The sequence below is a fragment of the Thunnus maccoyii genome, chromosome 5 (genome assembly GCF_910596095.1).
Source record: "Thunnus maccoyii chromosome 5, fThuMac1.1, whole genome shotgun sequence".
In the NCBI taxonomy this organism is placed as follows: domain Eukaryota; kingdom Metazoa; phylum Chordata; class Actinopteri; order Scombriformes; family Scombridae; genus Thunnus; species Thunnus maccoyii.
In genome coordinates this window covers 12,815,817-12,841,294 of record NC_056537.1, presented here as the reverse complement: position 1 = coordinate 12,841,294, position 25,478 = coordinate 12,815,817, and the positions used below count along the sequence as shown (strand labels likewise).

General features: G+C 39.3%; 1 protein-coding gene across 4 annotated transcripts in view; it reads right to left on the bottom strand.

The window, feature by feature from the left end:
* ldhbb (lactate dehydrogenase Bb) overlaps positions 1-25,478 on the bottom strand; it is a 66,715-nt gene that overhangs the window by 15,783 nt on the left and 25,454 nt on the right. For 2 of the 4 annotated variants that reach the window (XM_042411767.1, XM_042411766.1), the window contains one exon: positions 7,087-7,296. The exons of 1 other annotated variant lie outside the window; for it this stretch is intronic. In XM_042411767.1, coding sequence (XP_042267701.1) covers positions 7,087-7,296 — 210 coding nt within the window. The remainder of the gene's footprint in view (positions 1-7,086; positions 7,297-25,478) is intronic. One more of the 4 variants, XM_042411768.1, reaches the window with a different exon arrangement.

Sequence of the window (25,478 nt, the reverse complement as noted above, 5' to 3'; positions counted from 1 at the left end):
ATCCACTATGAAATGCTGGTATCTCTTGGCCTTGCTTCCCCTCTTGAGAAGTGGTTTAGAAACTGCTACTCCTGCTACAGGCCTTCTTTTGACAGTACTTTTGCTAATTGGAGTCTTGTGTTATTTAGCAAACTCTGTATCTGTGATGAAGTTGATTTTCTATCTCTCAGGGAACTAAGCTTCATATATTGATCTTCTGATGGTGTGGTCATTTTTGGTTTGCCTGATCGTGCTTTAGATGCAACTGATCCAGTTTCTGCAAAGTGTTTTAGAGTTCCATGCACTGCCCTCTTAGAAACCTTTAGTCTAGCCATGATTTGATACTGAAAAAGCCAATCTTTTCTTAGAATAATACTTTGAGATCTGACACTTTCAGATCAGTTCTGATGCCATGTTTTCCACTATCACAATGCTACTAAGTAATCAATGATCTGCTGGAATCTTGAGGCACAGCCATATTTATAACAGGTGAACACTGGCTGCAGGTTGAGTTACTTAACGAGCCTCTGATGAGTAGTTCAAATCCACCCGAGTGTCATTTGAACACTTCAATGGAAGGGACACAACTTGAAGAAATCTGACCTTTTGTACAAAGGAGTTAAGTTGGTTTAGACCACAAATTTGCTTAAATTTGATTGGTGACCTAAGAGTGTAGAATCTTTTCTATTTCTTCTTCATTTTACATGTCATTATGTCTTATGTGTTTACATGTTTCTGAATCCACAAACTTTTTGATTATTTCCAGGTTTATGAGAAAATATGAGAGATTTTCAATGTGGTCTCAAACTTTTGATGGGGATCTAAATAAACAAACAGGAAAGCATAAAAGAAAAATGACAAAAGGTGACACAGTAATCACTTTCTCTCAGTTCCCCATAACACACACACAGCTGGTTCAGCTTCTCCAAATTGAGGGTTTGCTGCCTTTGATTTTCATTATTATAGTATTATTGTGTTTCGGACTATTGGGCGGAAGAAAGAAGACATTTAAAGATGTCAACTTGGGCTGTGGGAAACTGTGATGGATATTTTTCGGTAGCTTGATGATCAGACTAAATTACCAATTCATTTCACCTTAAAGAATTGCTGACCAAATATGAAATATGGGCAGCAATTCAGAGGTCTGGAACCGGGTTAATTTTTCAGTATTTTCCAACATTTTGTAGACTAAACAATTAATTTAAAAAACATTAAACAGATTCATCAGTAATGCAGCTCTACACACTCGCACTACACCCTCATACACAGACATGGCAGTGTCTCACCACTGCCTACCTGTCTTGGGTATCTGGGCATGCTGGTTTCTAACTCTGTGGTGAGGGCCTCCCCCTCCTACCGCGGGGACAGTGGTTTGAGGTGGCAGTGTGGCTCCCCACCTGTCCTTCAGACCCGCCCCACGGGGGCTTTCTGGGATGCTGCTGCAGAAACCAAGCAATTGATCCCCACCTCAGCTCCAAACCACACTAAACATGGCACTTGAAGTATAGTTCAGCTTTTCCATAGTGGATTTGCCAATGTAGTGTAAGTGTAAAAAATGTTGAGCCCTTGAGAAACACCTCTTAAGCTTTCTTTGTATGTAATTTATACAGAAAATAAGGCATGGGCCAAGAATCATAGAGTGCGCCTCTTTAAGCATAACAGTCATGGCCTCTGAAAAATGATCAAAGCTCACTCTTTAATCGTCAACATTCACATTTTCAGAACGAGTTCATTTAAAATGGAATCGCTCCGCCTGATGCCTACTAGTCAGTATAATCGACGACACTTCTTGACAGATGATTTGCAAAACAAAACGCAAGAACAAATGAAACATCTGGCAGAAACAATATAAAATATATAAAGTCATGTGTGCAATTACATCAAAAAAGCTGTGTTGATAATTTAATTATTAAAGAGAAAAGAGGGAAAATCTCAAAAGAATACAAACTAAAACAACCATGTGCTAAAAGTGGATTTCTGATCACTTAGAAAAATGTTGAACACAGACTCTTTGGTTCAGTTTATCTTGGATTTTAAGCATTTCTAAATCCCAATTGAGCCAACCACAGGAGTAGCTTAGGAAAAGTCAACCTTTACCACCCAGAGAACGTCTGATCCAATTCCACTGACACAACAAAAGACATACTTGTGAAATTAATCAAAGTTATGAAAATTTCAGCGTATCATCACAGCCCAGTCACCTCATTGGCACACATCTGTTGCTTGGTCCAGGTTTACATAAAAAGCAAAAAGTTTGATGTAAATTCTGTTTCTTTCTGTAAATTACATTCTTTTAAACAAAATGCACATTTAAGAATTTTATCAGAGCCTTTTATATGCGATACAATGCAACACTTTAAAAAAATTAGTACACTTTCCTGCACTAATCTATCACAACAATCTCTAATCCTCCAAGGATGTTATAGCTCACTGCCAAACTAATTAAGATCAAATCCTGTGCAGTTTCCTGTGCAAAAAGGAGGGTAGGATGCGGGCAGTGGGAGCCGTGTATTTCACAGGAGTTGAGATTTGTGTGTCCTGGCCTAGGAACAGCCATCTAGTAGTGCTCACACAGTATATTTTCATCTGTTGACAATCCAAACTCTACTTAAAGGACACACACTTAGTTGTAGACATTTCTGTCAGAAGGAAAAATGAGACTCCCTCTCTGGCCCTTGTTGATGCCCATTTGGCCTTCTGCCTGTTTGTATCATAAGTACTCCTCCATATATTTGCAATACTATTATGATTTGGGCCTTTCCCGTTTTATTTGGCCATTGAATACAGACACACACTTGCTCATGTCCTCACTGAACTTAAAGCAAACATTACTGTGTGTGAACTTTCATGTAGTGAATGAAGAATTCCTATTAAGGCTCCACTGAGGCACCCATGGGACGCCATGTTGGATCATTTGGGGGGAAAACTTAATGTTGGCCATCCATCTCCTCAACATGTAATGCATTGACATGAAAGGATCAACACAAATTTGATCTGTTAGAGCAACTGAAAGTACCTCTTCTGCAGTAGCTGTTAGTGACCACTCCAGATGCCCTGCGAATGAGCTTCACTGCCATTTAGCATTTATAAGCATTATATAAACAGTTTATAAATGGTTTATAATGTTTACACTATAATGTAGCTGTTAGCAGTTATAAGTGTTTATTAATGCATTTGACAGCAACTATAAGTTATCCTGTGGACACCTGAGTGCTTGTATATAAGCAGATAACTGAAAATAAACAGTTATAAATAAACACAGTTGTAATAATAAAATAAAATATGTCTTCACAGGAGAAGTTATGATTGTTGACAAATAGTGTACATTAGTTTTAGTTTTTAACTATATTAGTGTGTTATAAACCATGTATTAAATATTTATATACTGCATACAAATGGGAAATAGTGTCACCTACTTATATGGTTTCTGCTAAAGAGTTAGATCATCTTTGTCTGTTAAATATGAGACTAAAGCCAGCAGCCGGTTAGCTTAGCTTAGCATAAAGACTGGAAATGGGGAAACAGTTACCCTTTCCTCTGTCCAGGGGTACCAAAATCCGCCTACCAGCACCTCTAAAGATCACTAATTAACACATTAAACCTTGTATGTTCAATCCATATAAAAGCCAAAATATAAAAATGACAATTTGCTGTTCTAAGGGGTGGTATGTGCCAGGTTTTTTCTTGGCTATGAGCAACTGACAGTCAACCAGCAGAGACTCCAGGAAATTTAAAAAAAAAGCTCAGTTTCTTGTTATAATAACATATTTTTCCTTGTTATTACTTAATTACTCTGTTTTAACAAGAATCTTTTCTTGTAGTAACAACATACTACTTTATCTTTTTATATTGCAAACATTTCCCATTATCTCACAAAATTAACATATCTCATTAAAACAAACATTTCTCATTATACCATGATAAGTTGGTAAGTTGTTATATCAAGAAACTTCTATACAATATGTTGTTAAAACAAGAAAAAGATCCAGTTAGTACCTAAAAGATGACTTGATATTAGTGAGATACGTTCATTATGTTGCTGTACTAATGCACAGTACTTGAGTAAATTTACTTTGGCTACTGTGCACCAAACACAATCACCAACTCTGCCCAAACAGAAATATATCTGCTGTCCCCAAACACAGACCTGGCTCCCCCATGACAGGGCCTTCAGGAACTCACTGTAACTCTAAACTTCAACAATTACGGGAACTTCTTTCAGCCCACGCAACCAGCAAAGTGACATTTTTCATAGTTTACAGACAATGATGCTATTAAAACATCTTATTTGTGAGATTTCAGACCGCACATTTGACTTTATTCATGGTTCATCACCAGGTAAGACTCTTTTTACATGCCTCTCACAGCTGAAGTGAATGGTCGGTGGCTCGCGACGGACAGAGAGGGCAACCTCACACAGGTGACTGCCAGACTCTTGAGTTAACAGGAAAGAAATATTTCCGTGCTTAACTTGGCCGAAGCTCTCAACAGACCTGCCTCTGCTTAGTCTTTCTGTCCGCATGGCTGAACACTGGTACCGGACCAGTATGGGAAGAGCCAAAGACTTCTCAAAAGCCTCCTGTGATGTGTCGGTTGTGACACCGCCATGCCCCTTAACTGTTTCCTCTCTTCCCCGGATACCTGGGCTCTGAGCTCACAGACCCTTCACTCAAGCAAGTCACCGATTCGGGAGCGTCAGCATTAACTGGACCTAATGAATGAGGAATAGACAATCAACAGAGACTCAGCAGCACTCGTAGGTGCAAGTGCCAGATCAGGGAACATGCCAACAGCTCAGTGCATTCAGCATTTTATTGCAATCGTTGGCAGGACTCAAGCTCAATTTTCAGTTAGGTACCAAAAAAGAAAAGGGAGTGGATTTTATCAAAGCTGACAACAAGAGACCTCTTGGGGGACCTTTGTGTGAGGTGCCTCTGTAGACTGACATGACTGTGTTTGTAATTTCCTTACCGGTCGTTTTGGGGTCTTTCTAGTGTCAAGTTATTTCAAGTAATAGCTCTCAGCTCTGTGCCTACTGCAGCCAGGACACATTCCTAAAAACCTGGTACTTCAGCTGATATGATCTTATTTTTGCACTCCTGGAAATTGAAACTTTTTGGCCTTGTGCTGCCTGAATGGACTTCTCTTGACCTAAATCAGAACTATTTGGTCAGAGGACTAGGAGGTGCACCATGTGGAAAAAGCACTTGTCGTTATGTTTACTGTCCTTCCAGGAGGTAGTCTTGATGGTTCGGCTCTTGTAACAGCTCATAGTTTTGGGTAGTAAAACACCGGGGGCCTATCGATGTTCTGAAGCCTCACAGCGTGGCTCATCCGTGCCAGCGGTAAAGGACAAATGTGCCAAAGTCTGCTGGGTTTGGCTCTTTTCTCACCCCCTGGCTTCCAACACCGATGTATCCAGCTGAGGTACAATAATTTGACACCTCTTAAGCAGCTGGACCCTTTAGCGTGACAACCACTGCTTTGTTTTATATTCCTGCGTATTTTGAACGCAATAAAAAATTACAGTCAGCAACATCTAAACTGTGTTTTTATCCACTTTGGACTTTTGCCCCTCCCAACCCCGTTCAATCTCCTTTATCCCTCCCTTTCCTATGTGGGATTTAACGTACACTTTGTGGTAACCTTGCTAAGTTATCAATTTTTTCTATGTTCTCTCACACTGAATAAAGGCTTGTTTCTCTGCGCCTGCTTGTTAAGACTTCAAGGACAGCTCCCTCCATCTGGCATTAAGTATTCCTGGTGCCAGTGTCGGGTTAACTGACACTCCTGCACTTAAACTAATGGCAGCGAACAGTCATCTCCCATGAGGTGCTCACCTTGGAAAAAATCACCCAGCTCCCTCATCCCCAATCATAGTGGTGCTCTCGCCACCCACTGAATGAAACCATGGGCATGAAAAGAGGGATTGTTTCACTATTCAGGCATATATAAGGGCAAATGAAAACATGTAACACGCATGTCCTGTCTTGGATTTGCCCTCCTCTCGAGTTCAGTGAGACGTTGAGAAGTGGGAAGAGAAGAACAGCATACAAACAGAAAAATACAGAGTCAGCAAAACGCCATTAGGACAGAAACATGCAACCCAGTTTCTAGAGCAAATGAAGCAAAACGCCTTGATTTTAGTAAAATACTTCACCAGATGCTTTAAGAATATGTCTGAGAAACATAGATCTAATATGCTGATAACTAGATACAGCTGGATAAAATTCTGTCTATCTCATTATTAGCTTTTTATTTCTGAATCACTGGTTTCCTTCAACATGAAAGAAGTATTAACTATTCAACACGGGTTGGGGCTGAACTTTTAAAGGTTGTTTGTAAATTCAGTTTGTGGGTTATTTTTCCTCACTCATTCACTGCGAATTGATGATTTTACACAAAAAAGTGCAATTTTTTTCTACCCTTTTCATTATTTTTTTGTGGTTGTTGGTCTGGATTGAGAGTCTTTATGCATGTCGGTCATCGTATTAAGCTTCACATCTTTTTCAGACGACAGAATTAATAGCCAATTTCCATATTAATTAGAAAGGATCTCAAAAGATCAAAAGTTAATTTAAAATTAAAACAAGGTAAAGATTTATGTGCATTGATAAACATGTTAATGTTTTCAAGGGATTTTTCACATACTGTTCATATCACTTGGCAATTGGGTTTCCAAGGAACTGTCTTCTTATTTTAATACATCACCTGGCTGTCCTTTGGAGATAGACTGTTTCCATCCGAGGTAAGCTGTTAACATAAATGTCTGGTACATTACAGGTGAGTCCAGGCCAAAAAGAAGCACCCCTCAGACTACAGGAGTGCAGCATCACCACCCGTCCTCCTCTGAACCCCCTTCTCAATGGAAACCTAAACAGCTTTTTAAGAATGAAGAGGTTTTTCAGTTTGTTGCTAAATATAGGCCAGCCCGGTGGGAGGTGGCAGGTTCCAGAGCCATTTTCAACAAAGATGAGCCCCAGGTCCTGCCCAGGGCCCGGCGGGTGGTGACTGCCGGTGGTCCGCCTTTCTCTTATGCACCGGCTCTTAAGTAAACACTGCAATCCTGCGGTCAGCTACAGCATGGCAACGAGCGAAAGGACTCACTGTGCAGTTGCACACAGCTATGGTGTGTTGTCTCCTCCGGCCCACTCAATCTTCGCCCCTCCCCGTCACAGAGGCCTGGGCAGGGGTCGAGGGCCAGCGACAGACCTTGATGTGTGATCCCAGAACCCTGCTGGGAACTCCTGGTGGGGGCAGTGTTGGACTTCATGCCTAGACCCCTCTGACCAACTATTTTCCACCTGGAAAATATGTCTAAATTAAGAACATTATCATCCTTACAGACGTTATGCTAATTCATTGTTTTTACACCTAATGGATTCTCAAGGTGGGTGAAATCAGGATGGAGGATCTCTTACAATAATCCACCACCCACTTGAAGATCATTTGACCATTATCAGTGAATTGTTTAAAATATGAAAAGTTAAAATTTTATTAATTACGGTAAAAAAAAGTAAATAAATAATCATTACACTTAAACTACTCTAAAGAGTGAGCATCTTCCATGTTAAAATAACACATTTGTTTGTGCTCATGTATGTATCTGAGTGTATTTCTTTGCAAGGCAAAATGTATAATCTGTATAATTGACATAGGTCAGATTAAAGTGACAACATCGAATATAATGTTTCAATGGTCTGCTCTGCGTAAATGGTTAATCAAACAGAAGAAATCATGTATTTATCACATTCAAAAGTTTAGCATGTTAAGGACTAACAGCCAGAAATATCAAGTTGAGCCTGGAAATATCAGAAACCTGAATGTTTTATCAGAGGGCCAACCTTTCCAGGATAATATGCCATTAATCATCAGGATCATATCCAATAAAGTGCCAGATTAATCAACACAGAGGAAACTGACAGCCGCAGTCCTTATCCACTGAGGAAAATAAGGGGCAACAGGTAGGCCTTTATCCATTGAGCTCTGTTCTTGTGTTGCTCCCCTATACATTGAAATCATAATTTGGGGAGTCTCAGTGGCTACCTGTAAGGACCACAGGGGTGGCAAATAGCAGGGCTGTGGCTTTCTGAGCTTCTTAGTGGTGCGAGCAGAAGGATTTACGGTAACTCTCAGACAAGCGTTCACAGCTTGGACTCTTGGCATGGATTCGATATTGTCCCTGGCCGAGCATCAAACCCACTGAACCTGAGGTCCAAAAGTACCTACACAAAACCCTAGGATGTTTGAATGATAAATCACCGACATTTAGTGGCAGAACAAAAAATACTGGCCTTGCTGGGGATATCAATTTTAATTTTAATTCACAGTGAGAGCGCCTACTGGGTGGCTTGATTGAGAAGGGATCTGCTTCTAGTTTAATTGACATGCTCTTCTCTTTAGGGTGAGGATATGAGTTTTCCTGCTAATTCAGCACAGGTGCAACAGTGGAAAGCAACCCTGCCGTGTAGGAGGTGCAACAATTGCCAGTAGGGGTGATATTGAATATCAACTATGATTTGAAGTGCATTGACCGAGTTATCTTTAAGTTCATGTCCAATTCCTTTTGGGACATGTCATTTATTTCTCTGTGTAACTGGACCTTTCTCAGTGCGTGCTTTAGCCCGCCATCATCAGCACCTCTGGTTTTGATAAAAGAGAAACCGGTTCCATGAGACTTCCTGAGCGGAGTTCAATGATAAAAACATATGGCGAAAAAAAAAAAGCTCAAGAAGTTAATACATTTGACACGCTGCGAAGAATAATGGATCAATTCAGTAATCTTTTCTGTTTTTAAGAAGGATTAGTATTGTAATTGAGGATGTTTTTTTTTAATCATTGGTATCATTATCTTCTGTGTAACATTCAGGTAAATATCATATATGAGGTAAAAGCAGCATTTTATTAATTTGCTGACTGCTGATGATGCCAAGAGGTGCTTTATAAAGCCACAGGACTGAATTTAAGGTCAAAGAGGATGCACTGAGCCAAACACACCAACCGCCACCCTGGAGAAAAAAGCCATGGTGCTAATATTAGGGGGAAGACTGATTACAGTGCTACTATTAGGTTTTTGGCGTCGATTTTGGTCTAAAGTAGGAACGCCCTCAGCACTTCTCTTTGGTGTTCATGCCCTCGGTGCTCAATGGCACACTACATGATATTATGAAGAGCCAGACCAAACATGCCGAAGCAGACCACAGGGTTACTCACAGCCCCTGCACATTCTTTTGAGGCTGAAATGTGACCCAGTCCTATTTTTCAGCAGCTTGTCAGACTCAGTGTGGTGCAGGGAGGTAAACTAGGAGGGAAAACTGTTGTCACCTTTCTATAGCTCTTACTTTTTCTGACTTACAAGATGGCAACCTCAGGTGTCAAAATGAGACCAGCTGGGTGGGTTGGATGCATGCTGGCAGTCGCCACGGTATTGGAAAGCTAAGATGTACTTATAACATCAGCGGCGGACAGTAAATGGAAATTAGTTTATTGGTGAAGCTTTGCAAGTTGATGGACACTCTGGTAAAGCAATAAGTAGCAGTAACCACATGCATTAAGACATATAATGCCATATGTGAGACTAAAACTGAAGTGACAACATAATGATTTGGGGTGTTCAGTGAAAATCTTTGTAGCAGCCTGAGGAAGCCGTGTATGTCCAGCTGTGTGTAAGATGCTAAAAACATTGCTTTCCTGAATGATGTCTTCTCCATCTTCCAAAAACATTCTTTTTCTGTTTCCTCCCTCTACACATTTACAGAGCAAAGTCTTTGTTGGACAGCAACATCAGAGACTTGGAATGGAAAACACTGTCGGGCATTCAATATGTCCCAGCTTGTCATCAGATGAAGCTCATTTTGAAAAATGCTTGTTATGACTGCTGCTAACCATATCCACCCACTCTGTGCCCGGTGAGAGGGGACAGAGAGGAGGAAGTCTTTCAGTCAGTCAGGTCATACTTCATCTCAGCAGGCTATCGAGCCGCTGGACCATGGACAGAGCTTTAAGTGAAACTTTGCACACTTATAACCCGACGGTGACACAACACATAGGAGAAAAGCACCAGAATACCAGAGGAAGTCACCATTATGAGACAACACATTTCCTTTTGATAGGTCATATTTTGTGACCTTTCAAACCCTGAATTGCGATTTTTCCAACGATTCAAACACGTCTGATTGTGCTTATTGGCTCATTCCCCTGTTGGAAAACAATGAAGTAGAGCTGCAATGATTAGTCAATTGTCAACTATTCAATTAATTGCCAACTATTTTGATAACAATTAATAGTTTTGAGTCATTTTTTAAGAAAACTTGTCCAAATTCCCTGATTACAGCTTCTAAAATGTGAATATTTTCTATATATTTTATGGACTGTTGGTCAGGACAAAACAAGACATTTGAGGACATCACCTTTGGGATTTGGGAAACATTTTTCACCATTTTTTGGACCAATCAACTAATTGAAAAAATAATATACAGATTTATTAATAATGAAAATAATCATTAGTTGCAGCCCTACAACAAAGCCAATCAAAGCTTTGCAGGTGGAATTAAGGATGGTGATGTCATCTTCTTTCACCAGAGAAAAGTTGGCAACAAGCATGAATGAAATCGACGTAGCTGTACAGGTTGTTTTAAGTCAACTTGAAGAAATAATAACTCAAAATCTCAAAATTTATATATTTGTTTGATGAAAAACAATTAAATTAACTCTTGCTGGCAACCACTCCTGTAGCTTTTGTGTTGACTTCAGTGGGATGGATACAACACTTGCTACTCATTGGTTACGGCAGATGATAGTATACTATGAACACAATGTAAGTCTGAGTCCGTCATCAGTAAAAATTCAGGCTCTTATGGATTAAAAGCACTATGTGTAGAGTTTCAACATTACAATCTTTGGTGCTCTCCAGTGGTAGTTTTAAAAATGCTGAAAGCAACACATAGACAGCAGCATTTTTTTTTTAACCAGGATTTTTTTTTACATTTCTGCAAGCAAATAACTTCAAACAACAATTAGAGGAGTATCCATCCATTTATCCATCTATGGTCCTGAAAGCTTTCTAGGAGTTGTTTTGTAAACTGTTGTGATTTACAGCATTTTTCTAGTGTAATGATCAGCATGCCTGTATATGTAACTTTTAAAATCAGATATAACCCAGTATTTCTCTCTTGAGTGAAGAGTTGAATTTATGAGCAATTAAACTTAAAAATTAAACAAACTCACTCTGTGGTTCTTCTGCCACAGTCTTAATTGGTGTGGTATGACCAGTAGCTTATGGTGGCTTATGTTAGCAACCTGTAGATAGATATTTCTGTGCAATGGACATTACTGAGTCAGTTTATTTTTTATTTTTTAACTTTCCTTAACTTGTGCTACTGTTACACAACCTTTTAGCATATATCATTAGTATTTACCGTTAGTCACAGTGGCCACTGCTCAGCACAACATACGCTTGTTTTAAACTTCGCTTTCTGAATTCTACTTCCTTCAGTCCGTCTTTTATTTCCAAGATTTTGCTGTTGGTTTTATTTGGAAAAATAGGAATAGTCATAGTGATAAGATAGTAAAACCAAGAGACAAAGTACATTTTTCCAGTTGAAAGACCATAGATGTTGCATCATTTTACTACAACCTGTATTGTAGCTTCAGGCCCTTATGGACTATCGATGTGGCTCTTAGTGAAGAAATTGGTACTTTTTCCTCATTTACAATGGATTTCTCCCTGTAAGATTCTTGAATGTCGATGCAAAATGTTTAATATAAAGTTAAGCCTTCATTCTTTGATCCTAAAGTACCAACATCAAAACCAGATATGTATCACTGATGCTTTTGATTGACACTTTTTTATAGTGTCATACTCAGTTATGTACTTAAATTGGCAGTCAACGTGATGCTCAGTTATCCACTTTTTGGCCGCACACCTGCAGGAATGAGAATCACAATGTTTTCATTTCAAACATGAAAGTCTGCTGATCGTTCTATACCATGTTTCCAGCGTGCCATTACAACCAGTTCCTCTATAGCTGCAGGTTTCTACTGGCCACAAACCTACACATTCCTCCCTCCAAGCACAGCCATAAAAGCAGTTCACCTCCTCATTGACCAAAACTCACTGTGCGAGTTTAAAAACGGGCTTGACTCTCCAAGAAATACAGCCAACTTTACCACTGAAATAGATTTCAATAAATTTTAATTTCCGCAGCCACTTTCCCAGGTCTCGAGAACGTAATGAATTAGCAAACAAAAGCCTCAAAAGAATTCTCTCCCATTTTACTTTACTCAATGAATTACCGTCAACCACACAAAGAAAACAAAAGATGGCAAGTTTATTTTTCTGTGGTGGAGCCGTTTCAACAGAGCGATTATTCACTGACACCCCCTTCAAAGGTTACTCAATCAAGGTTTCAAGCACCACTGATAGTGCTTAGCCAAAGTGGGAACATTACAGTACTGTGTAATACATTGTCACTTTATAATTAGTTAAGAACTGGAATGGTATATTTTGTATATTTTGCCATAGAAAGAAAAGCAACATCTGTAACATATTTGTCCCAGAAAGGCTTCAGTGCTGCAAAGTTGACTGACATGCTGTTTATATGTGTGATTTCAAGCTACTGATGTGTTTATTATTGTTGTTTTTTAATCGGGTTAACACAAAGAAGCATTGTGTGATCATAGATAAGATTAGATTACTATTACAACAAACACCAAGGCTGGTTCCACATCTCTGAATCACTGCTCAGATCTCAGATTTTTTTCAGTGATTAAATGAAAATGAATGAACAGCACTGCAGTCTGATTACAGACATCACACAGCAAGGAAACATAAAAAACAGGAAAAGCAAGTAGGTAAGTGAGCAAAACAAATATTTAAATGAAAGATGAAAGAGAATAAGGAAAAGCACCATCGATAAAATGTATTTCAGAGGGCTTGAGATGAGATTTAAATCACTTCATAGTTTACTGATCTGACCATAAGAGGGAGACTGTTGTATAACCTGGGAGGATGGCAAAAAGTAGAGTTGATCAAACAAATTTTGATTATAGAGACAAAACAAAAAGATATAATTTAGAATATTTACAATATGAAAATAGACCAAAAAAGTGATGCATGACAAATAAAACAAGTGCAAACTGTACATAAAAAATATATTTACACATTGAAGATTTAGTTTTATGGCCTTTTTTGACAAATTTCAATGAATACTGAATCTATTTTAAACATATCGGTGACATTTTAATCACCAAAAGTTGGTTAGATTTCTCTAAACCCATCTTTCCTTACAGCCCAGATTCCCCTCTGTCCTCCAGCAGGCTATTTTGGAAGCTTTTTACATAAAATTGGCATTAGTGATTACCTACTCCGATTGGCTGGAGGTGTGGCCCCCACTTTTATCCCCATCCAATGGGAATACTGTGAATAGGAATAACGCAAGTTCCGTTCTTCACCTAGAGTAATGGCTGCTTTCGTCCAGCTGCAGTGCAAACTCTGATGTACGAACGCACTCAGCGTAGCGCCGGGCAGCGGTGGGCTCATGCTACAGCTTCCTAGCATTGATTTGACTGTCTGGTGTAACATAGTATCAGGTTCAGCCTCAACACCGCTAGCTCTTGAGCCACAAATTTCAAAATTTGAAATATCTTAAAAACACCGAGGTGATAGAATCGAGTAATTTAACAGCACAGGAGGGCTGCCATCATCATCCTAATCCATCCCAAAGCTCTTTTTTGTTTTCCACAGTACCGGCCCTTTAAATAATGATGATTAAAGAATCTGGACATATGGGGAAAGCAGAGATGTGTGAAAATATGTTTGGGTTTGTTGCATTTTGTTGCTCTGACAAACACAGGCTGATTGCAGAAAATGCTTGTATGTTTGTTTGTGTGTGCTTGTGTAACTGTGTGTGGGTGTATATATATATATATATATATATGTGTGTGTGTGTGTGTGTGTGTGTGTAAGTGGCCTGCGTGTGGCCAGACTCGCTGGGCTGATCTTGGCCCCTGGCTGTTGCTGGCGTTCAGCATGTCTGTAAAGAAACAGTTGGAGGCAAAGCCAACACCAGTCCCGCTCAGGAGCTCGGCCTGCCAGCAGCGACAGATTCCAGAACTTTCCATGGTCCCGCGTCGCCATGCCAACAGGTCTTGGCACGCCACAGCTGTCCTGATCTGCACACCTGGCCCACCAAGAGTCCAGAATCACCTCTGCTGTCACTGTGTGATGAACAGGTCATTTACAACCCAAGTGTTTGTGTGTTTTTAAGAGTTATGGGCCCAGGTAAAGAAAACACCGTGGCAGTGGACCTCCTGTGTGTTGCCCTAATCAAACAGAGCTGAGAACCTTAGCACTGTAGAATAGCTGGGGCTTGAATTTGTTCAGACTTGTACTGTGGAAAACCGGCACAGAGGGATATTGAAAAAGAACCTGCATTATGGAAATGGAGTTCGATAAAGATTTGTTTTGTTTGTGTTTGATAATGTGTTTGTTTCAGCTCAAACACAGAGGAGCAGGAACCAAACCTGGGACAAATATGATTATCTAAGGCAGCCAAAGGGAATAATTTTAAATTCAGACCTCACAAATCATGTGACATTCTTATAGTCTGTGATGCTTTCTGAAGTGATGAGATGGACAAAAGATGTAATGTAATGTTGGTGAGCCTAGGTTTCTGTGGACAGAGAGGTCACTCACTGGAGAAAGTTAGGAAAGTTTGTTTAGCTGTAATGTTTGATTTATCCTTGCTTGTATACGGAGAAGAGCACACACCAGTCTGTTTAAAGGTACTCAGTGTTTCCCCCAGGATTTTTTTCAGTTCCTGAAACTACTAGTGTTGTTGCGGGGCGGGCGTGTCATGGATACAGAAACGTGGTGTCGACAGTGTCGTCACAGATGTGCGCAGTAAGGTGGTTGTTCATATTGGTGTATTTCTCTACACTGAACTGAAATGAAACGAGTGCACATAAATTTGGTAAATAAATATTAATGTTAGGTTTTGGTGCAAGCCTGTCACCTGTGAGCCTATTGTGCTCCCGCTATCCTGCTAGTATAAATTACATTTGTTATTTGCAGGGGGGGGCTGCCCCTCCAAGGCAATGGTCGGGGAAACTCTGGTACTGAATGCTTTTTCTAAACACAACTCCATTTTCAGATTTAAGATAATTACATTGCATTAATTTTGCAGATGCTTTTTTCTAAGGTGACATTTTGTTCTCTACACAGTTTAGCCTTAAGTGTCTTGCTTACAGACACTTTGACATGTACATAAAGAGGAGCAGGGGATCGAACCACCAACCCTAAAACTCAATTATTTATGCTTCAAATGCCCTGATGGTTGCCCCATGATAAAAAAATGTTTTATGTCAAAATTAAGCCTAATATGGCTTTGAAACTCTACTCCATGACATTTTGATATGATAATGTGTTCACCAAATTTAGAAAAGTCTTTGATAGGAAACAGAAAGCATGTTTTTTTGCGCTACTGCGCTACATAAACAACAGATACTCAGATGTCATTAACACAATAATCACAGCAAACAACCACTCAGCACCACTAAATAAAATGACAAAAAACAAACACAACAATCTCTGAATTAAGAGCTGATAGAGAGGTAATTATTTGCCTCGAGTGTGCTAATTACACATTCAAATATGATCATTATGTAACGTATACTCCTTGTGATTTTTGCTTTACAGGATGTTATGTGATTATTTTTTTTCTATACATTTAAGAGATCGTAAACAACCAATGCCCCACAACTGAGGCAACCATCACTGCATCAACTGAGCTGTAAGCAAAAGCTAAATGAAGGCTTGAGGCTTCTGCAGTATGTCACCAAATCAACCATAGATAAGGTGCCACTTTGCAAAAAAAAAGGAAATACTCAAGTAAAGTACTCAAGTTTGTGACCTCAAATTAACACCACCCTTTTGTTTTGTGGAGAAAGGCAAGTTAACATTGGAAACACTGATGTATTGGTGATTATAGCAGGATATTAGGAAGCCAAAGTATCTTAAATTTGATATGTCCAGTGGTAACCAAAACAAACTATTCTATCACAGCCGGTCTGTTTTTCAGCAGAAGAACATAATTATCACAGTAACTGTGAGTACTGCAACTACTGATATGATTTTGTTGCGTACAGAACAGAAAGACCAGATGATACTGGATGTTAAAACAATTTAACAAAGTCTGTAAAAACATTTTTGAATCATAAACTTATGCTGAGCTTTACTGTGATAAACTCTGCGGTTGAGGGAATAAAGAGCAGCAGGTTTCAATTAAGTTGAAGGCTATTTTATTCCCTGCTAAACATTTTTAGTAAAATCTGACTGGCTGAAACATCGTGTTCCTGGGAGGTACAGTATGCTGACAGAATATGAACCATGTAACACTAATCTGAACACAGCCAGATTCATGACAGCCAACATATGCAGCCCATTCAGTTCAGATATCACATACCCCTAATTTCATATCAAGTGATAATTTGATTAGGATATCTCAGGAAAGACCTCCAGAGTATTTCTGATTACAGTCATAAGTCAGTAATCAAGAGCATCTTCTGTTCAGCATCTTGTCCATTGTGTTGGCCAAGTGTTTTTTTTGACAGCATCTTGGCTGAAAACTCTGTCGATGTGTTATTGAGTCAGTTGTGACTAGTTACTCTAATTCAATTACATAAAAACCATTTCAAAAACCTGATATTTAAAGAGGAAAAATAAGAGGTTATGCACATCATAAAAATGCACATTTCACCTAGTGTATCTTGGCTCCACATTTTTAAAGAAGCCAAACTTTATTGCCATTGGAGAAAAAGTTGTAATTTTTGAAGTGGTGTGTGTATGAGGGGGATTATTTCGTGCTCTGTCTCCCTGGATATGGTCGCCACCCATGATATCTAACTCTAAACTTACACACAAACACGCTCTCACACATAAGGGGTGGAGTACGGAGAGAAAACATGATTTGTGTATGGATGTCCGGCATGTGAACATTTTGATTGATGGGCAGCTAAAGAACACAGGCCGATCCTTATTAGAGCCTGCGAGCTGCCAGCTCTGAGGGATGCGTGGGCATGTCCTCCTTGGTAAGTGATCAGGTGTTTGACTCTGTCTGGTAGGAAGGAAGTCCTTATTAATGTTGAGGAGAAGGCCGAGGCTCAGCAACCTCAGGCATGCCCGCCCACACACACACACACACACACATACACACACACACACACACACACACACACACGCTCCCATCCAAACAGCACAGGCCTGCTCTCGCTGTGGTTCATTACTGTAGAGGAGGTGGTGTGCTCTTACACGAAAAGTACTGATTGGGAACAGATATCTACAGCTGTGGAGGTGTTACAATAAATCTATCGACATCTTTTACTGTTTTTAACCCCCGCCCCCTCTGTGATTTTTTTCTTTTCTGGCCTTTGTTTCATAAAAATACTTAAACTAATTGATTCTTTTGGCCACTTGGGGGCAGAGCAACGAGCTGGCATATTATCATTATATAAAGTTGATATAGCAAACATGTTAGCAAACACTTGCCTATTTACACATTGAGAAAATAGTGAGACACATTAGCATTCATGTTTTTGGCCTCCTGGTGAATTTAAGTCCAAATTCCACTCTTCTTTTAGCTCTATTTTAGTCTCCCAAACTCCTTAATTTGGGGAAATATGCTTTTTTTGCCAAGAGTTAGATAAGATTGATACCACTTCCATATCTATCTGTTAAATATTAAACTACAGCTAGCAGCCGGTTATCTTAGCCTAGCACAAAGACTGGAAACATGAGTAAACAACTAGCCTGGCTCTGTCCAACTGTAACAAAATCCTCCTTCCAGCACATCTAAAGCTCTCTAACAAACGAATAATTAACACGTTCCATATCATTGATTTAACCCGTACAAAAAATCTAAGTGTAAAAACAAGACGTTGTGGTTTCACAGGTATTTGTATGCCGGACTATTGTACATTAAACAAACAAGATGTTTTATTGCTGGTTATGTGATGATTTTAGTAAAATGTCCTTAATTTCTGATTAGTTTCTCTGTATGAATATATAGCTGCTGGATGCTTCATTGTGTTCACCAGCTGGTCACTAAATTTGCTGTTTGATGCTGGGCAGGTGATGTACAGAGAGTTTATCAGAACTCCTTTGCCTTCTGTGGTTGAAAATAGGTCAATGAGAGTGATGAGACTGAACCAAAACAGTAAAGAAACAAGCCAGAAAACCAAAACAATGAGCTGAAAGATGCTAAAACGTTCAGAAGAACTGACGGAGACTGCAGAGTTGGTGATAGTTCTCTATCGGTTCATCACTTTGAGCAATCCCTTTAACATACAAGTAGTCATGCTTTAAAGTCTGTATATCTAAATCTATCAAGAACACCATTATTTTTGGCTGATGTGGGAATTCCCCTTCCCCTTCATGGACGTGGACAGAAACGCCAGCGACCTGTGAAATGAACACATCACACCTACACAGCCACTTCACTCCCACCATTAACACTGAACTTTAAAGGTCTACAACAGCTCTTTCCCCCCTCTGTAATCCATCCTGCACCACAAAGCTCAACTCTCCTTGGGGACAGTGTAACATAAACATATTCAGCATGCCTCAGTATTTCCAAAGCCACCCACACAAGTCATACCCCATCTGAGAGAAAGGGGATCTGGGGTCTGAATCAGAGCCGCTTTATTTACAACTCTTACAAAACAAACTTTTAAAAGCTAATTCCCTTTTGCAGTGGAGAGGCAATGAAAGCCCGGCCTTATGTTATGGGGTTGTGAGACCGAGTGCAGCACTAAACAAACACTTGTGAGCTCTGCCTTCCTTCCTTTGCTTTACAAGGGGATGCAGATTGGAGAAATATGTTGGCTGTTGTGAGCAAATCCGCTTCATGGATTTAGACTGTTGGAAAACCACAGTCGGACAGAAAACAAGCCGCCTGGCCAGAGCCCATGTTTGAATTACAGTCAGTGTTGATTTATCTCCTGCCCAGAGTATGTAATCGAATGTCTAATGGACTCACTGTTCATTAGTGAATTAACACATTTGAACGTTTACATCATCAAGGCTGAGCACGTGTTTTCACTTTATGAAAGAAAAAGTTATTTTAGAGTTTTTGCTCATTGGGTGGGGATATTTTTCCCAGTACAAACCATTCTGAAAAATATAGAATTACAGAGCAAGTTTCATCAACCAAAGGTCAAGATCAGAGCACTTCTGAAAACAAAGGGAACATTTCTTTCAAATTTATAGGAATGATCCTTAAATTAAATGTTGTAGCCTGTGTTGAAATACATCCCAAACTGATCATAATGGTGTCACAGGCTCAGTATAGTTTTCTCAGCTCCATGGTCAAAACATTTGACCTACAGCATTGTGGAAAAGTTTTAGGCCCTTTAGATGTTTAGATTCAAATCCATTATGCAACAACATCATGGAGGCGTCTGATCAGCCCCAAATTCATTCTGCAGCATCACGACCCCAAACATACAGCCAGAGTCATAAAGAATTATCTTCAGCGAAAACAAGAACAAGGAAAAGATGCAAAAGATGATATGGCCCCCACAGAGTCCTGATCTCAACATCATTAAGTCAGTCTGTGATTACATGAAGAGACAAACAACTGAGATGCTTAAATCCACAGAAGAACTGTGGCAAGTTCTCCAAGATGCTTCGAACAACCGACCTGCCAAGTACCTTTAAAAACTGTGTGCAGGTGGACTGAGGAAAACTGCTGCTATTGTTACACAAAACATTGATTTGATTTAGGTTTCTTCTGTTTACTGAACTTTGTATGAAGTTAATTGACAAACTAAAACCATTCATGTCATCATTTTTGAAAGCGTTCTCACTTTACTTTTAGTGCCTAAAACTTTTGCTCATCACTGTACATGCATGTTGTCTACATTCACATGTTCTTGAACAGGCTGCCAGATGATTCAAACTGTGGTCTGCTGGATCTCTTTTTTACGGTTTTACAAGTGTAAATAAAGCTTCAATAAGCTACAATTATATGTGAAACTCAACTATTTATGCATCACTTTACTGTCAGACTTTCATCCACAAAAGAGACTAGAGAGAATAATAAATTTAAAGAAAACATCATTTTATTTTTGGTTTTATATTTTTGGTTTTGCCTGATTTTGATTAGTTACAGTGTTTTTTTTGTTTTCCTTCCATGTCTGTTCATCAGTGAGACATTTCAGTGTATTTATTTTCAGATTCAGCTATATCAGTGAGCAAAAGAAATCCAAAAACATCTGTTTATAGAGAAGAGTCCAAGGCTATCTGAGACATTAATTATTATGCAGCAATAGGGGACATGGCCCCTGTTCATTACTGGAAAAGGTGGTTAACTAGTTGATCTGTAGGTGAGTGAGTTTTGAAGAGAAATAAACATTGTATCCAGTGTCCTCTCTCATATTTTTTCTTTTAGTGCTGGTCTCATTTAATGTGTTTCACCATACAAGCTCACACAAAGAAACACTTGGATGACTAATCTTATGTAATTTTAAATGTCTGTCTGTATTTGGAGACACACATTTGGAGTACATGACGTTACTGTTCACCACATTTGACAATTTTAACTTTATAATCCTACTGGAAAGTGTCTTCAACAAACCAACAAATCCCATCTTTAAATATTGCAGATTTAATAGTTCCTTTTATGAAGAGAGTCCTACTAAACAAGACCACATACTTCAATAAAACCTGTGTTTTTTTACCCTGTGTTTTCCTTTGTATAGCCTAAATTGTTCCTGCTCTGACCCAGTTTCATGTCATATGATGTCTTATCTTGTCTTTAGAATTGTCTTGTATGAGGATTTATTCAAAGTGTGCAACAACAAACTTTCTTTCCTATAAATCTTGAGTGTGACAATTATTTTTGTTATCAATTAATCTAGCAATGATTATTTTCTCAATTAACTGATTAATTGTTTGGTCTATAAAATGTCAGAAAATGTTTTTTTAAAAAGCCCCTCACTATTTCCTTAATCCAAAAATAATGTCTTCAAATTGCTTGTTTTGTCCGTCCAACGGTCCAAAACACATAAGACAAAGAAAAGCAGCCAATCTTCAATAATGAGAAGCTGGAGCCATCACATGATCAAATGTTTGACATTTTTGTTTGAAAAAATGACTTAGGGTAGGAAACCATGTGAGATGGCTGCTGGCTAGACTGAGAGCTCCCAACAATCGGACAAATACCCGCCCCCTCCCCCAATTTAAAATAAACGAGTGTTGAAGTTTTAACTGACTAAAGTATGAATTGGGGAGCCAAAGCAAAGACAGCAAGAAAAGCAGGAAAAAGAAGGACTGACTCAAAGCAACATGAACGAAGACAAAAAGAAAAATGATGGCGGAGACGAGACAACAGAGGCCTTTCAAATGGGACTGAAAAGCCTAAATACACAAATCAGCAACCTGAGAACAGAATTAAAAGCAGAGTTCACATCATTCAAAGAGGAATTCAAGCGGGATATGAAAGAGCTGGCTGAATTTAAACAAGAAATGAATTAACAGTTAACGGCGAACACACAAGCAATACAAAACCAAAATTAAAAATTCGAAGAAGCCGCCATTCGAATTGAGAAGCTGGAAAACATGGAGTGCAGCTGCAAACAACACACTCCAACAAACACTGAAAGAACAGAAGACATTTGTCGACAAACTGAACGATCTGGAGTCCAGATCCAGAAGAAATAACCTGCGGATATATGGAGTACCGGAGGGTGCAGAAGGCAGCTCAGTACCTGGAGAAACTGCCCAGAAGTGAAATGTTATTCCTTGAAATGACAGATCTACAGATTCAACAAGCCCACAGAGCCCTGGCGCACAAACCAAGCCCCAGCTCACCTCCGAGATCCGTCGTTGTCAACTTTTTCCAGTATAATGTTAAAGAGATGGTTCTCAAAAAGGCAAAACATTCAACTTGGACAACGAATGCTGTCTTTTGACCATGACTATTCTACAGCTGTAGTACAATAACATAAGGCATACAAAAACGTTAAAAACGTTCTATAAGAGGAAGGTATCCACTTCTAAAGACCATTCACCAAGATGTGTATTCACTGGGACAGCTGACCCCAAACCTACAACAATGCAAGGAAAGCTATGCAAGAGCTACAACGGAGAGACTCATTTCCGCCACCAGGTAAATTAGCTATAAGTGGGTGGGCGACAGATGGGTGCCGCCACACGTAAGTCGGTACCACAGTGAAAACATTGGTTACGTAAAGTGACCATGGCGTAAGCCTAGATTCACAGAGCATAGGCGTAGGCACAGCCGTCGCTATTTCAGTATGTTTTCAGTTCATGAAAGTTAATTGTAACATTTTGGTTGCCTAAAAAAAGTCTTGTTCAGTGTTTGGCTGTACTAAAAGACCCTCTAAAGTATCAGATATTCAGTTTTTCCTGGTAAGCTCATTTTGTTTTAATGGTTTTAAGCCTGTGTTTTGCTTGCAAAAAATAGCATTAGCATTATCACAGTTAACCATAGACTGTAAATGCACTGTGCTAACCAAGCTAGCAGCTAGGGTCAGCTTCACCCTCTCATCCAAATATGGTCACTTCTGGCTCCAAAAGTCCAAGATGGCGACAGTCAAAATGCAAACTTGAGGCTTCAAAACGGGAGTCCACAAACCAATGGGTGATGTCATGGTGGCTATGTCCTTTATTTTTTACAGTCTATGGTTATTCCTCATATCTAGGACAGGGCCCTTTCTTAGTGTTACCCCCCCCCCCCCCAAAATTATAAAGGGATTCCTGATCTAAGGTGGAGAGAGAGTGCCCTTTTTGGGGAGTTCATCTATCTTTTTTTGGTTTTACCAGGCAAAACATTTTTGTTTGTTAACATGTTTTGGTTCACTGTTCAGAATTGTTCTGGTGTTGAATTGAGAGGATACAGTGAAATCAATCACATCAAGTATAATGATGCAATATCAAGGACTTAAGCTGATGTCTTTAAATGTTATTGGTTTGGGGTAATCGATTAAAAGAGCCAGAGTAATGACAAAATTGAAAAAAGAAAAGATGCACATTGCTTTTCTACAAGAAAGCCTTTTATCACAGCGACAGCATGAGAAACTGAAAAGATTTCTTCACAAAAATACGCACCCCGCAATAGTGATAAACATTTTTTCAAATCCCTATTTGATAATATTGAAATGAAAGCAGAAGGAATTTCTATCTGTGGAGGAGATCTGAATGTGGTATTGAATCACAATCTAGATACAAGCAAAAAGAAGAAAACGAACCAGTTAACAAAACTACTTAACATTACCTGTGAAGGAATTGGTTTTGTTGATGTCTGGAGGAATTTTCATCCTCTAGAATGAGACTATAGACACTACTCAATACCACACTCAGTTTACTCTAGAATAGACTATTTTTAATGCAGAAAGGAGACTGTTATATGGTAACAGATTGCAGACTTGCATGGCCGATGTACTTAACAATTCAAATAGACAGTAGAAGGAAGGACACAGTAGGGCTGTAGTCAACCAAAGAAAATTTTGGTTGACTAAAATCGTACATGATCTTCAACTAATCGATTAGTCTTGCTTGCGCACGGGGGGTGTAACGGGACAGAGTGCACAGTAAACTCGGCAGCCACACATTTCTCTGTTCTGTATTTCTCTGTTTTGTGTCTTCAGGTTAGCTAGCCCATTGTTGCTAACTTTAGAGCTAACCCCCTTTACTTTTCCAGCATTTGGGGAAACAACAGACGTGACTTTTTAGCATTTATTAATTGACACACTGTAGTCTGTACTGTACATTTACTGCCAGACTGACAACTTACTACTGACCTTTTCCTCTGCTCCGCTCGCATCCACCGTCACTTCTCTGCCCCTCGCTCTTTCCCACTCGCTATGCAAACATACACCTTAACGGAGCCACGCTACCAATAGTTTCCCAGGCAACGACACAGAGGTTGACTCACGTACCGGAACAGCGCTGCTCAGAGACTCCCAAACGCTGTTGGATATCAAATATATATATATATTTTTTTGGCCTGGTGGGGGTTCTCGTTGTGTCATTATGGAGAAACACAGATTCAGTAAACATTCAGCACGTTCAGTAAACGTTCAGTACAGTTAGACCCTGCAGTCTCCATTAGGTTGGGCGAGTTCAAAGTTGTGTAAACAATGGGGATGTTTTGAATACACCCGTTTTCACAGGTAATTTGTTAGTCTGTCCCTCCCGCCGCAGGAAATAATGGATTACTCCTGGAAAGCTGTTGATGTAGCACTTTTCTCCTTATGAAAATAACACACAGATTATTTGACCAATGAGAATTTAGTCGGACGAGAGCATATCGACCAACTAATCGACCAGTCGACCAGGAGTCTACAGCCCTAGGACACAGAGTGGCGATTATATGTTGGGATGCTGAACAATAAAACAACTGGTAATGACGTTAAATTGGAAATCAAAAGATATCTTGAGGAAAATGACAAAGGTGAGGTATATCCATCCATACTATGGAACTCACTGAGGGCTGTAATACGAGGTAGGTTAATAGCTAGGACAACACATATCAAGAAGACCAGAATGGAAATATGTAATAAGTTGATATTAGATCTGAAGGATTTAGAACAAAAGTACAAAAATATCAAGGACCAGAAGATTCATAAACAAATACAAGATTTGAGGGGACAAATGGATGAGATATTGGGTCAAGAGGTAGAGAAAAAACCAAGAGTTATAAAACAGGCGTATTACGAGCTGGGCCCTAAATCCACTAAATTACTTGCCCGAAGGCTACGTACACAACAGACTCACAACACCGTTCATAAAATTAAAGACCCCTGTACACACAAATTGAAGAGTGAGCCAAAAGAAATAGAATATATCTTCCAGGAGTATTATAAAGAATTATATACACAAACCTCTACAGTAAATGTGGAATCAATGAGGATTTTTTTGAGGACACTAGATCTACCATGTATTGGAAAGAGACAAACTAAGACAATCACTGGGGGAGATGGAGAAGGCAACTGGCAGGTTAAAGACAAACAAGGCCCAAGGCAGTGGTTTCCCTTGAGAATGGTACAAACTATTTCTTAAGAGTATGGTCTTGACCTGCTCTGTATGAAAGGTGTTATTGTTTTGGCGCTATATAAATAAAATTGACTTGACTATTTCAGAGTGAACTCAACCCACTTCTTCTAAGAACCTTTAACTGGATTATAAAAGAAGGCAACCCCCGTCATGGAAAAAGGCGATCATAACAGTAATCCCCAAAGAGAACAAAGACAAGGAAAATTGTAATAACTACAGAGCGATATCAATTCTAAACATGGACTATAAATAACATACTTCAGTTATTTCCAAACGATTTGAAACATTCATGCCAGATTTATTTGATGAAGACCAGACTGGGTTAACAATAGGCTGACAAACAAAAGACAATAACCCCTTTGAAACAGCCTATTCAAGGCGGGAATGCAGTGTCTTTATACCGCCTCGCTGTTCTGTATAAAAG